This window comes from Ovis aries, chromosome 18, assembly GCF_016772045.2.
Source record: "Ovis aries strain OAR_USU_Benz2616 breed Rambouillet chromosome 18, ARS-UI_Ramb_v3.0, whole genome shotgun sequence".
NCBI classification, from domain to species: domain Eukaryota; kingdom Metazoa; phylum Chordata; class Mammalia; order Artiodactyla; family Bovidae; genus Ovis; species Ovis aries.
Genome location: NC_056071.1, coordinates 57,022,986 through 57,040,484, shown reverse-complemented (window position 1 = coordinate 57,040,484; position 17,499 = coordinate 57,022,986). Strand labels below are relative to the sequence as shown.

At 49.2% G+C, this 17,499-nt stretch overlaps 1 protein-coding gene across 1 annotated transcript; it reads right to left on the bottom strand.

Annotated features, from left to right (window-relative positions):
• Nucleotides 1-7,376: 7,376 nt before the first annotated feature.
• Nucleotides 7,377-14,695, bottom strand: SERPINA4 (serpin family A member 4). The gene is given in 6 exon segments (XM_015102035.3): nucleotides 7,377-7,574; nucleotides 8,507-8,618; nucleotides 8,620-8,658; nucleotides 9,902-10,175; nucleotides 14,045-14,437; nucleotides 14,440-14,695. Coding segments are annotated over 6 exon segments (1,263 nt in total). The 5' UTR covers nucleotides 14,687-14,695.
• Between the last annotated feature and the right edge of the window lie 2,804 nt (nucleotides 14,696-17,499).

Here is a 17,499-nt window from a genome sequence, read left to right as displayed (position 1 = left end):
GGACTGGAGCCAGCTTCTGTCACCGACCAAGCAGAGCCCTGACTCCGCCTCCCCAACCCTCCCCGACTCTGCCTCTCCTCCAGCCCCGCCCCTTCCCTGGCTCCTCCCCTTCCCTGGTTCCGCCCCTTCCCTGGCTCCTCCCCTTCCCTGGATCCTCCCCTTCCCTGGATCCTCCCTGTCCAGTCGTTGGCAGGGTTGAGCTCTGACCAAGACCAGCCCCTCACTACCCTGAAAACCCTACATTAGCCACCAATTGCTATGGTACAAACACCCCAGGCGGACCAGGCTGGACAGGTGAGCAGCTGTCCAGACACAAAGAGAGAGACACTCTCCCAAACCCACTTTAGCTTTGTTTCCTGCAGCCAATTTGCTGCAGATCTGGGGAAATGAGAGCCCACGCTCTATGCAAGCTGCACACTGATGAGGTTCATGGACTCCTACAGCCAGCTCCTGGTGGAAATTAGATGTATCAAGAGGATCTTTGCCTGGAGAATCCCATGGACAGAGAAGCCTCCACGGGATCACAAGAGTCAGACATGACTTAGCGACTAAACCACCACCACCACAATGGCTGAGATGAGGGATCACTGTCTCCACCCCTCATATTGCATCAATAACTGCACTGAGGCTCAGAGAGATAAAGGGACCTTTCCGAGACATGCATTAGTTAGGGACAGAGTGGGGCTGAGTGTTCAGGCTGCCAGCTTCAAGGCCAGTGTTCTTTGCAAAGCAAAAGTCTGTCTCCAGAATTTCTGTGGGCTCAGTTAAACTGTCCTTTTCTACCTTGACATTGGGGCTTCAAAACTCAGCCCCACTCTTTCAAGACTGTTTCCAAGTGGTGGGGTGTTGGCTCAACCCTTGTTTCATTGCCAATGTCCTCATGCTTGGGGCTTCCAAATACTGGGGTGTACAGTGTGTGGCCATGACCCAGAAGGCTGTGTGAGTAAATGTGGGGTATGCAGTTGATAGAGGAAACAGAGGGTCGGGTATTACCCAGAGAACATGACCTTGCTGCTCAGCAGACAGGGTCCCTCTAGAACCTCCGAGACATCCGCTTTCTCGCTCCATAATTTTGGACCCAGTTTTGGCCCTTTATCTAGTTTAGTACTTCCAGCTGCCCTACAGAGGGGATAATACTGAGCTTTGCCTCGATCTAGAGACAAGCACAGTCACTACTGGGCATCGGGTGCTTGCTGTGTGCTCACTGACTTTGCCGTGCACTGGAGGATGGGTGCTGGAATCCCTAAGGAATCAGTGAGAAGATGGAAGTCGAGAGAGGATAGGTTATCAGCCCAACGGCACACGGCTGCTAGGGAGAGGCCTTAACAAGGGGAAACTAGGTCTCATTTGTTCAGGCTTTGTTTTCCATCCATTGTGCCATGTGATGTAAGCAAGAGTCCTTCATCTCATAACCAAGAGATTCCCAAACTATGCTTTATAGGAAGGAAATTAGTGTTTGTTACCTTTTGAGAGTCTCTTGCAAGAATAAAGTCCCACACAAGGATATCAAACCAGTCAATCCTAAAGGAAATCGGTTCTTAATATTCACTGGAAGGACTGATACTGCTGCTGAAGCTGCAATACTTTGGCCACCTGATGCAAAGAGCTGACTCATTGGAAAAGACCCTGATGCTGGGAAAGAGTGAAGGCAAGAGGAGAGGGGACAACAGAGGATGAGACGGTTGGATGGCATCACAGACTCAATGGACGTGTATTTGAGCAAATTCTGGGAGATAGTGGAGGACAGAGAAGACTGCCAGACTGCAGTCCAAAGGGAAGCAGGAGGAAATAAACAAGGGGATGCGGGGCCTTGGGCCCAGGAACTCCAGAAGCAAACTCTGCTGACACGACACCTTGATGTTGGCCCAGGAAGCCCCATTTCGAACTTCTGACCTCCAGAACCATAAGAGAATAAAACTGTGTTGCTTTACCCCACTCAGTTGGTCCTAATTGGTTACGGCAGCAATGGGAGGCTAGTGTAACACCTTAAAATGGGTTTCCCATGAAAGATGGGACTAAACAAGATGCTGGAAAGACTTCTCCAGCCTGTGTGTATGTCCGTGGAGGCACCCCAGGTACCATGTCCCAGGCTTACATTCTAGGGACTAGCTTGAGAATTTGGGGAACGGGGCAAGCCCTGACTCCCCATTGCCACTCAGAAGGGTTCTGAAGGAAGGGGGGCTGGGGGCAGGGACACTTGGAAGAGGAAGTTCTGAGGGTGTCTTAGGGCACAGATTAGTCTGCTCTGGCTACCAGAACAAAAGACTACAGACGGAGGGGCTCACACAAAAGAAACATGTTTCTCAGTTCTGGCGGCTGGAAGTCCGAGACCAAGGTGATGTCTGGGTTCTTTTCTAGTGAGATCTGCCTTCCTGGCTTGTGGATGGCGCCTTCTTGCTGAGTCCTAACACAGCCCCTCTGTGCCTGTGTGGGAGCAGAGAAAGAGGGAGAGAGAGAAGAAGCAAGCTCTGGTGTTTCTTCCTCTAATAAGCACACTAAGTGCTATGAGATCAGGATCCCATCTTTATGACCTCAGCAAACTTTGATTACTTCCCTGAAGGCCCATTCACCGGGGGCTCAGGCTTCAATATGCAAACGTCTGGAGGACACAATTCAGTCCACAACAGCTGGGGTGAGACAGTAGGATGAGCCAGTGGCCGGGATATGGGGATTTTAAGGACCGAGTAAGTCATGCTAGATTAATTTTTCCATTGACATCAAGAGCAACGAAGAACACTATTCCCAATAGGTGAGTTTCACCCTGGGCAGAACCGAGTTCTGTCACCCCCTAGTGAGTGTGACAGTGTGGAACAGAAATGTCTTTCAGTGGGGGCTCTTACTATTCCACCTTCTCGGTCCCCATCACTGTCAGCCCGCTTTACCTGCTCGGGCCACCTGCCAACTCTGGCAGGCAGGTGGAGTTGTGACCCTGCTCTAGGGGAGAGTTGTGATAAGAGATAAGATGAAATAACAGTAGTGAGTATTTGTAGAACAGCAAAGGTAGGTGCTTTAGACACAGCAACTCATCCAGAGTCTACTTATGGGTTAGGTGCCTCATCGCCATTTCACAGGCAAGGGAACTGAGGCACAGAGGGAGGGCCCAAGTCCCACATTAGGTCGTAGGTTCAACTGCATTTCCTTAAAATTGAAGACTTAACCACCAGCATTTCAGAAGGTGACCTGATTTGGAAATAGGGTCATTGCTGATGTAATTAGTTCGGGTGAAGTCATTTGGAACTAGGGTGGGCCTTTAATCCAATATGGCTGACATCCTTGTAAAAGGGGGAGATCTGGAAAGATATCCCCACACAGGGGGAACACCATGTGAAGAGGAAGCAGAGATCTACAAGCCAAGGAAAGATGACAGGGAACCCCCAGGAGCTGGGGAGAGGCCGGGACAGATGCCCCCTCATAGCCTCAGAAGGAATCAACTCCACCATTCTGCCATCACCTTGATCACGGCCTGCTGGCCTCCAGAAGGGTGAAATAATATACTTCTGTTGTTAAACCACTCAGCTGTGGTCCTTTGTTAGAGCAAAATTAGTATACTAACCAACTCATGTACTCAGTCATGGGTTGAGTCCAGGTTTGAGCACAAGCATTCTGGCTCCAAGTCCAGTTTCTGCGCTCAGATGCTCATGGCCTCTTGGTAACTCCCTGAAAGCACTTGTCACTGTGCCTTGCTTGCTGCAGATGTTCAGAGCTTGGAAACCATTAGGCTTAGCTCTGCTCTGGCTCAGAGAAGGACACTTCGCCTTCCCAGGCAGCCAGGGATGGAACAGACACCCTCCTGCCCTTCACATGTCCACACATTCACAGGCTCCGTCAGAGCTGGGGGTTCCCCGGCCTGGATCTTCTGAGGATCCCATGTCCTCTGCTCCCTACCTCTATAGGTGCTATAGGATTATGTACCCACTTACAGGTGCAGAAACTGAAATCCAGAGAGGTAAGAGCTTGCCCTCAGTGCAGGCGACAGAGATGCTGGGAATGCAGACTTTCTGTCTCAGCCCAAGTTTCAAATGCCTCTTCTCGAATTGAGGAAATCCCCCTGGCTTCCTGGCTAGTGGCCAGTCCACTCTTTGTTGAATGAGAGAATGAATAACCAAAGGAACCCACGATGCTTCTCTCCACACCTGCTTATGAGGGCAGGGCAATTCATCCATCCACTGGCATCCAGGTCCCCCAGGCTCCACTACGACACTCGTGACTCCCTTGCCTCCCTCCACTCTCCAATTGCCAAGTGCAGAAAGACTGTGCCTTTCTTGCCAGAGGAGAATGACAGAAATCACCAGCATACCCGCCCCCTCCCAACACTGAACTCCATGCCCACAGTGTGCCTCGCAAGTAGCAAAACAAGGGTCACACACAGCCCTGTGGATCTTTTTTTTTCTTTTTTTAATGCTCCAAAAGGACATTTTGAAATCTGAGAAGCTGGACTAAATATTTACCCAATCAATCCCTGGGGTGTGTCGGGGGGTGGTGATACAGAACAAATAACATGGGACCTTGCTCAGGGTACAGCCTTTTCCATTCATTCATTCAGTCACCAGCTATTGGTTGGGCCTGAGTCACGTGCCAGGCCAGACGATCAACACTGGGGTCAGGTACTGAGGTGAGTGAAGAGAATGCAATGTGAACAGGGTCCTCCCTCTGAGACATTCCATCTAAGAGGGGCCAGGGTTGACCCAGTGGGAGACAGAGATTAATGTCAGGCAGCCATGTTTGATGGTAGCAAGACCGTCTGCTTTAGGGACAGCAGGAGGTACTTGTTGGAAATCCTAGTAGATTCTCAGAGATGGGGAAGGGAGCGTTCTGGGTGATAGGGATCTGAAGGGACAGAAGCCCAAAGGTGGGAAGCTATGGGCAGGCTGGGAAGACACTCAGACTTTCCATGAGTGCAGTCACTGGGCGAGTGAGGGCAAGAGAGGGGTGGGGGGCAGGAGAGGCAGGCAGGGGCCAGATTGGTGGGGGGGCGGGGCTTGACTACAGTTGGAGGAATTTGAACTTTATCCTGGAGACAATAGGGAGCCATTGAGTGCTTTTGAGCAGAGGAGGGAATGAGATGAGCTTAATCAGAAGAAGAAGGCATCACTCTCAAGGGGACTGCACCCCTCTCCTCCCCTTCCTCCTACCAGAGCTTCACTTCCTTACATCACCCCAGCAGCTTCATTGCCATGGTAACCCCAGGCCTGCATCTTCTTCCAGGCTTGTCTGGGAAGAAGACATCCACCCCCTGCTGCTGTAGGGGCAGACAGGGGAGTGAGTCAGCCTGGGCTTGACTATCTCTTGCCTGGCTGTTGAAAAATAGAATCCAACATCCCAGCAGGTACAGGTGGAAATGGGCCAATCAAACCGGGGTTGGCAAGAGCAGAGCGAGGTCCTCAGGGCCTTGGAGGACTTGGTGCTGAGCACTGGCAGGCCCTTGACCTTGTAGCCCAGAGCTGGTGTGGTTAGCGCTGGGCTGGTGTTGCTGAGATATTTCCTCCTATAGGATCTTCTCTCTGTTGGTGACGCCCGAGGCCATCAGCTGTGTTTCAGAGGAAATGAGGGGAGACCCCCCAGAAACTTCCGCTCCTCACTCTGTTCCCCATGGCTTTTTCCATCAAAAGTCTGTCTCCTGCTCCAGATATTGGCTTCCTAGCTTCCTGCCACAATCCTATTCCTGCCATTGTGGCATTATTTGGGCCAAGGACCAGGACCAGGTCACACAGTCCCTGGACTATTTTGATTCTTGAATAATTGTCAGCTCCATGTATGGCTCTCAGTCTATTTTTCTTCATCACCAGTGAAAACTCTGGTTTTGTGGCTGTGAGACCTTCTGCTGCCTCTGACACTCACCATCAAAACAAACAAACGAACCAAACCCACTAGACCTTGCCCAGAGAAATGCATTTGCTGGAAATTATTGAGGTTTAGGACAAACACAGTTAGGTCCTGTCAGCCTGCCTCCTCCTTTGGGAGGGGGAGAGGTTTATTCTTACAGACTCTGAGTGGTCCCTCCTCAGAGGCTTCACCTCACAAACTCAAAGACGGTCTGAGCTGGGCCACTTGTTGTTGTTCAGCTGCTAAGTCATGTCCAACTCTTTGTGACCCCATGGCCTGCAGCACACCAGGCTCCCCTGTTCTTTTCTATCTCCCAGAGGTTGCGCAAACTCATGTTGAGTTGGTGATGCTATCTAACCATCTCATCCTCTGTCCTCCCCTTCTCCTCCTGCCTTCAGTCTTTCCCAGCATCAGGATCTTTTCCAATGAGTCAGCTCTACGCATCAGGTGGACAAAGTATTGAACTTTCAGCTTCAGCATCAGTCCTTCCAATGAATATTCAGGGTTGATTTCCTTTAGGATTGACTGGTTTGATCTCCTTGCTATCCAGGGAACTCTCAAGCGTCTTCTCCAGCACCACAGTTCAACAGCATCAATTCTTCGGCACTCAGACTTCTTTATAGTCCAACTTTTACATCCAACCATGACTGAAAAATCATAGCTTTAACTAGATGGACCTTTGTCAGCAAAGTGATGTCTCTGCTTTTTAATACTGGGTCAGCTAACATTACCGAGGTGGGGACACTGAAGTCCAGAGGGGGAAGGACCACAAACGTCTCAGAGCACCTCAATGGCACAGCAGGTAGGGGAAGATAGGCCTCTAGACTCCTACATCTCACGCTTCTCCTTCCTGTGCAGCTCAGTCCATGGCCATGGCAACCTGCTCTGAGAGGGATACTGGCCACATCCCCGTGACCACAGGTGGGCGGGGCCTGAGCTGCCCCTGGCGGCTGCTTGCCTCCCTGAGCCTCCATCTCCAGTCTCGGTAGCAGGTGCCTTGGTGGGCACGCTCCCTGCCTAGGCCTTCTGAACCCTGGCTCTGAAACGGCACCTGCCCTGTCCACTGGCTGCCCACACCACTACCGCCTACCCCACACACACACCTCATGAACTCACTGGAACTTGGAACATCTCACCACTGTGTCTGGGACCAGGTGTGCCAGGGGACCACTGGCAAACCCCAGAGGGATGGAAAAGGGATGCATTGATTGAATATCCACTATATGGGAAGCGCTGAGCCAGGCTCCCCTAGTCATCATTTCATTTAATCTGTATAACTACCCTGGGCCGTGGGGGTGGTGGTGGATGTTTCCACTTTCCAGGGTAGAAACCTGCTCAAAGAGGTTAGATGATCTGTGTCTGGGGTGACACAGCCCTAAGGAGCTGGGTGTCCAGTCCACACCCGTCAGATACCACCCACATCCTTCACCAACAACTTCTGCCCCGGATCCTCAGCATCTTCTGCATCCTCCACTCCAAGCGCAGAGCTTCTCACACCTAGCCCTCCAGGCTATGTCCTCCTGCTTGTAACAGACAAGCCAGCCCTGGGAGGGCTATGGTTTTGTGGGGTTGACCACTTTTCCCAGAAAGAAGATGCTCTGGGCATTGGTGGAAAAGATCACCACAAGGAAGAGCTGGTTAAACCAAAGGGCTTGGTGGTTGTCCCAGGGCCAAAAGGTGACAAAACTGCTGGTGGCCCCTGCAGCCTGAGTGCCAACTTCATCCACCTCCAGGACAGCCTTGTGGAAACTCTGAAAGGGAAATGACTAGTGTTAGCTCTGAGAGAGCATGTGTGTGTTAGTCGCTCAGTCATGTCCAACACTTTGTGACCCCATGGACTGTAGCCTGCCAGGCTCCCTCTGTCCATGGGATTTTCTAGGCAAGAACACTGGAGTGGGTAGCCATGCCCTTCTCCAGGGATCTTCCTGACCCAGGGCATTGCAGGCAGCTTCTTTACCATTTGGGCCACCAGGGAAGCCTGAGAGGGCATGAGTCAGGGCTTAGGGAAGCCTGCAGGGACCAGAGACCACTCAAGACCAGAGCCACTTGTTGGGATAACACAGCAGGGATTTCTACACCAAGGGGAAGGTCACTGAGCTAATGATCCCTTATTTGTACAACAGCGATTGCATACAGCTATGTGTCTATGCTCTTTTAAATCTGCTTAACCATCCTGTGGTGTCAAGTTCTTATCTCTGTTTTACAGATGAGGAAGGTAAATCCAGAGGGTGGGTAACTTTTCAGTGTTTCATAAGAGGCAGAACTGAAACTTGAACTCTCAAACCCAAGACTGTACCCTCTAGCACAACTTTATCTTACGTAACTGAGGTTATGGGTCCCTTTTTGCACCTAAGAAATGCATGGAACAACACAGCCTCATCTGCATCCTTCCTCTGTTTCTGTCTCTGCGTTTATCACTCTTGTTGCCACCATCTATGACTTGACTGGGACCGCTCTCTGAGGGCAGGGGCCTAGTGGCCCTGGATTCCCAGCATCGAGAACCATACCCAAGCACATGGTGGGCTACTTCTTGGCTCCCTATGCCCAGGGATTATTGAGTAAAACTCGGGCTCTGAGACTTCATATGGTGGCTGGGAGAGCACCCAGCACCTTCCAAGAGGTAAAAGTCCCCCCCCCAACCCCCACCAAGGTCTCCAGGGGTTGATACCTATGGATGACTTACCTTGGGCACCTGCAGGTTTAGCTGTTATGTGATGCCAGACAAGTCAGCCCGCTGCAAGAACAGGTCTGTGATGCCCAGCTTGGGCAAAATCTGATCTAATCTACAAGAGCCAGAACTTGGGGAGATACAACTTGAGCTTCCTGTAAAAATGGCTGAAAGAGGCAGTGGGTTAAAACACTGGACTCTTGAACTAGCCAGGGGTCCCATCTGGGCTTGGCTCTTCTCAAGAGTACTCGCTCCCTGCCCTCACTCCATCAAGTTCTGTGCCATGCCCTCAGTGAGTGCTCCCGGTGACTTAAAGCCAGGCTCCTTTGACCCCAGGGTCAGCCATCTGCAGGGCCTCCTTCCTTTGGCAGCTCTTCTAAGCAGAGGTAGTTTTCTGCACACATGTCAGGGGATACACGTCTCCTCATGTGGCAGTTTTGCCTTTGTCTCTGATGGGGCCAAAATCAGTCCTGAATATTCATTGGAAGGACTGATGCTGAAGCTGAAACTCCAATACTTTGGCCACCTGATACAAAGAACTGACTCATTGGAAAAGACCCTGATGCTGGGAAAGATTGAGGGCAGAAGGAGAAAGGGATGACAGAGGATGAGATGGTTGGATGGCATCACCGACTTGATGGACATGAGTGTGAGCAGGCTCCAGGAGTTGGTGATGGACAGGAAGTCTGGCGTGCTGCAGTCCATGGGGTCTCAAAGAGTAAGACACAACGGAGCGACTAAACTGATGGGACCCCATGGTTTTCACTTGTTCTAAACCGGTGACTTCTTTGGATAGAATTCCTCTACCACATGAGTTGTGTGAGTTTCCCACCCCAATATGGCCTTGGCCTGAGGTCCTTTTTTCATGTGTGTTTGAAGACTTTTCTTCCTCATAGCCTCAGGGTGATGTGAAAGCTTCCTTGCTACTTCCTGGGGTGGGTAGGTGGGGTTTTCCTCAATGCCTCTGTAGCAGAATGGTCGGCATCGTGACCAGAAATCTATTCATTCATTGCACAATGTGGACCCTCAGAGAGCCGGTGTCACTTCCTCCTGGGCGTGTGCAGTACAAGTTGTTGTTATTTAGTTCTGTCTGACTCTTATGCGACCCCATGGACGGTAGCCCACCAGCCTCCTCCATCCACGGGATTTCCCAGGCAAGAATACTGGAGTGGGTAGTATAAGGGCTACATCTAAACCCAGGATTCCTAACTCCTAGTCTGGTTCTCTTTTCACTGATGAGGGCAAAATTTAGATACAATATTGGCAATCCTTATTTAAGGAAACCCATGGAAAGTCTTGGAGAAAGTAAGACTTCTTCCATAATCTGGTGCTCTGCCAATTTGGGGCACTGGCTCTTGTTGGAAGGGTTCACAGTGAAGACTCAGCCTGCACCATGCCCTGATGGATTACCTCTTCTGGAGCAAGTTGCTCCATCTTGTTAGCATCTTGGGAGTCAAAACCTCTTCCACCTGCTCCATCTTCCCTTGGTTAGGAAGGATAAAGAGGGTTGCTGTGTTTCCTTGGTAATCCGTCCACAGCACCAGGCAGGGCAAGTACCTGTCGTGAAGGTACCAGTGGTGCTGGGTATCCTGCAGCATCGTAGGCACCTTGACGGTGGTGTCCTCATCAACACAGAAGTTGTGGGGAGCGGTCAAGAAAGGGATGAATGGTTTCTCCCACAGAGCTGGAGGGAAGAAGGGAAGAGGGTACCAGGCATCTGTGCACCAACAATCCCATGCTCCATCCAAGAAACACATCCTCCCAACCATCACTCCAGGCCCTTATCTTACCATCCCATCAGTTCAACACTGGACCTGCCTGGGGCATGGATCTAGGGGCTCAGAAAGCTTCTAAAGAGATCCAAGAGGATACCCAACAAGATCTTTTCGTGTCTTCACCCATTACTTGAAATTGCTGGACTTCATTTTGTCAACCTGGTATTGTGAAGTGGTAGCTCATTGTGGTTCAGACATGGCCTTACTCAGTTTAAAGTAAGATTGAGTACTCTTTTGTGTTTATGGATCAACTGGTGGCGCTAGTGGTAAAGAACCCGCCTGCCAGTGCAGGCAGATGTAAGAGATGCGGGTTCAATCCCTGGATCAGGAAGATGCGCTGGAGGAGGGCATGGCAACCCACTCCAGTACTCTTGCCTGGAGAATCCCATGGACAGAGGAGCCTGGCAGTCCATAGGGTTGCACAGAGTCAGACATGACTAAAGCAACTTAACACAAGCACGTGGAAGTTTTTTCTTAGTTTTGGTAGGGGGTTGTTTATTTGATTTTAGCTTGGTGCCAGGTCACGTTTTTGACCCATATTTCTATAGGGCTGTTTCTTAGTGATTTGCAGCTCTCTGAACACTAGTTGTCTATCAATTCTGTATGTTGTCAGTGTTTTCTTCCTCCCTGACTTGTCTTTTCACTTTCATAATGGTGTGCTTTGGTGACTGAAATTCTCCACTTTAACGGTGAGCGTATCAGTTTTTTCCTTTATGGTTAGATCTCTGTGTCCTGCTTAGAGACATTTTCCCACCTCCAGGTCCTGAAGATACTTCCCTCCACCATCTACAAGCTTTGCTCTTACCTTTCGCATTTAGAACTTTACGTCACCTGGAATGAATGCTTACTATCAGTAGGAGGGAGGTATACAAAATCATTTTTTTCCCCCCATGAGGGTACTATCCCTACACAACTTAAAAAAAAAAATCTATCCTTTTTCTCAACATTCTATCATGCAGGCTTTGTCAAATATCAGATGTTTGTATATCCAAGGGGCCACTTCTGGGTTCTATTCCAGCCTTTCTATTCTGTCCCCTTGGTCTACCTGTACCACACAGTCTAAATTAATATAGATTATAACCGGTCTTGCTCCCCAGCAGGCAGGTTCTCCCTTTTTAGCCCTTTGCTCTCTCACATACATTTTAGAATCAGCTTGTTAACTGGCACCAAAAATAATCTTTTAAAAAGCTGTTAGGAGGGACTTCCCTAGTGGTCCAGTGGTTAAGAATCCATCGGCCAATGCAGGGAACACAGAAGCCCTCGCACACTACCATCCACGCTCAGCAACAAAGAGAAGCCTGTGCACCCCAACCAGAGGGCAGCCCTCACCTACGGCAACTAAAGGAAGCCTGTGCACAGCAGTGAAGACCCAGTACAGCCAAAAACAAACAAAAATTTACCCCCAAAACTGTTGGGATTACATAAAAAATTTAGATCAGTTGGTGGGGGGCTGACATCTTTAGCACATCAAGTCTCCCTATTCCTAAATTCAGTATACTTTTTTTTTTTCATTTGCCCACGTCAGTATCTCTCAATATAATTTTATCTACAAAGACGCTGCACATCTCTGGTTTGTTTTCTTCTAGGTACTTTTCATTTTTGAAGATAAGCCACAGTCATTCTACTCTCCACACCATGTGACCTAGACTGAGGGCTTGGGGCTACATTTATATCCCCAAAGTGATGGGTAAACGTGTCAGAGGGCAGGCTATTTCCCTTCTATTTCTGGAGAGCCTTTTGCTTTGTGCCACGAGCACTAACCCAATTGGAAAGAAGGTTACGGGAAGAGAGCATCAAAAACTTCATTATTTCTGGCCAGAGATTTGGGTGTGGTGATAGTGTATATTATACATGTAAATTATATTATTTTTTCCAATTGAATGGAGTTAATAGAATATTGTACAGCCACTGAAATGAGATCTAAATAAGTTTTTCAATAGTGTAAAAATACACACACACGAGTGCATGTGAAAACTGATAACATCTGAATAAAGTTTATTTATTTTTATAAATAAAATAAAATTTTATAAATGAATTCCTGGTTTGCAACTGTATACAATTATGTAAGATGTTCCCTGGGTGGCTCAGTGGTAAACAATCTGCCTGCAATGCAGATGTGGGTTCAACACCTGGATTGGGAAGATCCCCTAGAGAAGGGAATGGCAACTCACTGTAGTATTCTTGCCTGGGAAATTCCATGGACAGAAGAGCCTGGCTGGCTACAGGCCATGGGATCGCAGATAGTCAGACACAGCTGAGTGACTAAACAAGGGCAGCAAATGTAAGATATTATCCAAGGGAACCTGAGTGAAAGGTACATGGGACCTCTCCGCACAACTCAGCAACTTCCTGGGAATTTATAGTTATTACAGAATTTAAATTTTTTTTTTTTAATTTTCAATGATGTGTAAAAATTCTACATGTGAAATGCAAGCAATGACCAGTGTGGCTGAATTGTTAGTCTGGGGCTGTTTCCCAGACTGTGTTTCCTGTAGATTCAAGGTGGTCACAGCATGAGACTGGGAGTCAAATGTGAAACAGCCCGTTGAAGGCAGACAAGATGATGGACAGACCAGAGGAGGTGTATGCTGCAGATACCCATGCTGTCCTCCAAGTTCAATGTCCAGCTCCTCTGTGGTGCCCAACTGTGTCCCCAGACCACGGCCTGGGCCTCTTCCCAAGCTGCCCCTATGTGGAACCGATCTGGTGGCTGGACTTCCAGAGAAGTTCCAACTTGCCCACCAGCTCCAGTGCCTTTTTCTTTGTCCCTCCACAATCTTCCTCCAGACCTTCACTTCCCTAGTCCCTCCCACAAATACTGCAGGTCTAATTCCTAGGACAATCCTCTTTCTCTTAACACTTACAGTCACTCTGCTCCCTGGATGGCACCCTAAGTGATACACACTGAAACTGTCCCCCCTGTGATTTCAACTCTATCAACATATGTGTATAAATAAACGACTGGAAGGAATTAGGCTCAATAATGCTGGTTCGCTCATGAAGGCAAGATTATGGACAACTTCTATTTTTCCTTTAATACTTCCATGTATTTTTATACTTTGTATTATGTTTTTATACTTTTATGTATTTTTAAAGGTCTTCAAAATTATTGTCATTAGAGTAATTACAAATGCTATATTTATTGAGCATGTCTAATGCTCAGAGATCTGCAACCTTCTTTTGCAATGGCTCAGAAAGTAAACATTTTATGCTTTACTGGTCATTCTGTCTCAGTAGCAACAGTTGATCTCTGTCTTGCAAAGGCAGTCAGAGATAATACGTAAATGAGTGGGTGTGGCTGTGTACCAATAAATCTTTATTTACACAACAAGTGGTCTGTTGGATTTGGCTGGGACCTAAAGCTTGCCAATCCCTTCAGGCCCTCCTCTAAGGAACATATAAATATGTGACATCATTTGATCCTTAGAAACAAAACTTGAAGCAGGGACTCATATCCTCACTTCAAGCAAACAGCCTGCTGGATTTGCACTCTTGGTAAGGGGTAAAGCATTGATATGAATTCAGAAGATGTTTGTCACACATACATTGCTGTTATTAAAAAAATAAGTAAGAAAACCTGTCTAAAAGTATGAAGGGATGGAAATCTTAATATTATACAAACTTAAATATCTGATGCTCTAACGTTAAATTTCCTGAAGGCTGCTCAATGTATCAGACTCAATCCATCCACTTTCTGTTTTGATGGGTTTCTCTTTGACATGTGAGACTCAATAAGTTAGGGGGAAAGGGAAGACGTGGGATTCACCAACACACTGACCTTTGAAGTACATGTAATTCACCAGCATCATCATACTATTGGCATTGAGCTTGCTAACCAAATTCACAACCTTCCCCTGAGTTTCCTCCCTATTGTGGTGGTTGATCAGCTGGGTCATGATCACAGAGTCTTTGAAGTTGGTGCAGAAGAGTCTAGACTCACAGAAGGTTGCACAATCCTTGAGGAATCTCAGAAGAAGCAGTTTCTCAGGGCTCAGGAACAAGGCATTGCCCATGCATATCTATAGCCTGTTGCCTGGGAGGTGGAGAGTGTGCAGAAGGTTCTGGAAGCCTTGGTGGTTGACGAACTCTGATACCTGTGTAAGGTTGAAGCTCAGACCCTCCAGGATCTGAGTCCTGCTGTGTGAGCTGACCTCCAAGGACAGCACAGCTAGCCTGCGGAGATGCTCAGAGGGGTGAAGATACTGCCCCTGGGGGCTTGGAAAGCCAACAGGTGGTGGAAGCAGAGGGCAAAGGTGGTGTTGCCTGGGGTGATCTTGAGGCTAGAGAAGCCTTCACCTGTGCTGGGAGCCTGACGGGGGTGGTGGGCATGACCCTGGCCGTAGTGCATGAAATGCAGCTGACCTTGAGAAAGGACTAGGCGTCCAGCCAGAAGGAGGAGCAGGAAGCTGGCCAGATGCATCTTCTGTGCTCTCAGGTTTGTAGGAGAAAAGAACGCGCCCAGGAAGCTCCTCAGTGGAACATCCCACCCCTCAGAGAAGGCTGTCAGAGGGCAGGGCCCCAGGATGAAAGTGGTCCCTCTGCTCCTACAGACTAGCTTGAGGGGGACGAGCAAACACCCAGCACCTCCATGCATGAGATGCCCTGGCATCCTATAGCCAGACTTCAGATTTACAAAGCACAGGGCTCCTTGTCCACCAGCTCATTTCCTTTCCCGTCTCTGTGAGCTCTGCATGGTACTAGACTCCATTCTCATTGCAGAGACGGGGTAACAGAGGCTCCCAAAGGGTCTTGTCTACAGCCAGACCACTCTGAATGCACCTGATCTCAGCCCAAAGTGTCTCAACCAAGTCATCAAACTAGTTAATATCTTAGCTAGAACATAGGGCTCTGGACTCAGCCTGGGTTGTCTTGTACCATATGAGTTTATTTCCTTAACCCAGTGACCCATCACATCAAAGCCGCTAATCAAGGGCTATGCTAGCATTGACTCCACAAACATCTGTGGTATTCTTTAGTTTGCAAAATCACTTTTATGCTATTTTGTTTGACCCTCTTATCCATGTAGAGGTAAACAGAATTGGTATTCTTAACATCACTGTACAGATGAAATCACTGATGCTCAGAACATGATTTGTCCAAAATCTCAGGACTAAAATTGGTCCCTTTGCCTAATGAACTTAACCTGCCCCAAACAGGATGCTAGATTTTCTCCACCAGATCTTCTCTGCTCCATCACACATCCCTACCATTATCTCGTTATCAGCCTCCAAACCCGGTTGTCACCCTTTATTACCTGTCTGGCCTTCCTTCCACTCCCACCTCATTCAGTCTCTCAGCCCCTCTACCGCTATGACCCTTATTCAAATCTCTGTTATCTTTTTCTGAGACCAGAGGTCAGAAAACTCTTTTCTTCAAAGAGCCAGATAGCAAATATCTTTGGCTGTGGGGACCACACAGTCACTGGCTCATCTGCTCAGTTTGCTGTGCTCACTGGGGGGCGCTCGTGACACCCCTCCCTTCTTCTCACACACTCTCCCAGCTTCGCGGTGAGATTACACAGAATTCCCCTCTGGCAGGAGCTTTTCAAAAGCACCTGGAGCCAGAAGATCTGGGTCCCCAGCTGTGTGGCTGGAGAAGGTTGTTCTGAGTCTGAGCACAAGTCCCCCCACCCAGGGCCACAAAGAGGAGGGTGCAATCATATGTAAGGGGCTCTCTAGCCTTCGTCACCTCTACTGAGGGTGATCAGTGGTCCCAGTTCACCCAGGACTGTCCTAGTTTCACCCCAGACACTAAAAGTTTTGTTCCAGAACGTTCAGTCCTGGGCAATCCAGGACGATTCGTCATCTTCTCTTTATCATCTCCATTGCTGCCCTTATAGGGTTACTCACAGTGCAGTCAATCCTGGAGTGGCCCCAAGGCAGCTGTCTCAGCTCTAGAGGTGACCCTGGGATGTGGCTTGGGTTTATCAAGCCCAGGAAGATCAGAGAAGCCTCTTTGCCCCCACCTACCACCTCCCCTATCAGGTAATTATTAATGAACAGACCCATGGGTAGAGCATGGAATCTCAAAACAGAGAAACCTCATTGAGAGTTGGCTCACCTCCCCCTAGGAGAACCTGCCATCCTTGCTGGGGCCCCAAGAGAGTTCACCCCTCCCAGTTTGCGTTACATGTTGAGGTTTGCCTGTTACAAGCTTTTCCCTGCAGGTCAGGGGAAGCCCTTAGTGGGCCTAGTCTTCATTCTGCCTCTCAGTTGCCCTGTGAGCTTAAGTCTAACCATCCCCTTCTCCTGGTGTCTGTTGCCCTGCGCTACCACTTCAGTCTTATCCCCACCCCCTGCAAATGAAGAGCTGAGCCAGACCAGAGGCAACAAACTCCAGGGCCTTCTAGAACCTGGGAAGGCAGCTTCCAGCGTGACAAAGTGGGGAATAGTGGACAGGAAGAACTGGAGTCATCCCTCTGCAGCCAGGTGAGACCCATCTGGAGGCTAAACCCTGCCTGCAGCCTCCAAAATGCAATCCTGGACTAGGAGATTTCCAGAGGAGCCTGCTAGCTTCCCTGGAGGCTCAGACAGTAAAGCGTCTGCCTGTAACGCAGGAGACCTGGGTTTGATCCCTGGGTCAGGAAGATCCCTTGAAGGAAGAAATGGCACCCCACTCCAGTACTCTTGCCTGGAAAATCCCATGGATGGAGGAGCCTGGGATGCTACAGTCGATGGGGTCACAAAGAGTCAGACACAACTGAGCGACTTCACTCACTTCACTGCCAGCTTTATAGCTGCATGTTTTTGCAATGTAGCCCACTGAGATATCACACGGTAGATGGCAAGGACATTGCATCCCAGGAGCAAGGGTGAGAACAGACACCTCCTTGGCCCAGGAATCCAGTCTCACACTTCCTCTCTAATCATGGAACTGAAGCTGCTGTCTCTCCAGTAAACAGGGAGCAGTAAAGAGGGAGCCCCAGCACCCTTGAATCATTCTGGGACAGCTGTAGGTAGGGGTGATGCCTGGCTGTTCCTCACACCATTTAGGGAGTGATGTGGCCCTCGGAGTCCTGAATGAGATGCCCTAGACCATGCAGGCTTCCTCCAATAGCCTTTCCTGAATGGGTCTCCAGGTACTTGGCGGAACTGAGTGGACTATACACCAGTATAGAGCAGTGAGACAGGGCCGGGAGCCCTGGGCTGGGCAGGACAGGTCCCAGCATGGGCCTGGACCCAGCTGGCCCAGGGCCCAAATCCCAGCTCTGCTGTTAGGCTCAGAAGGTTTCAG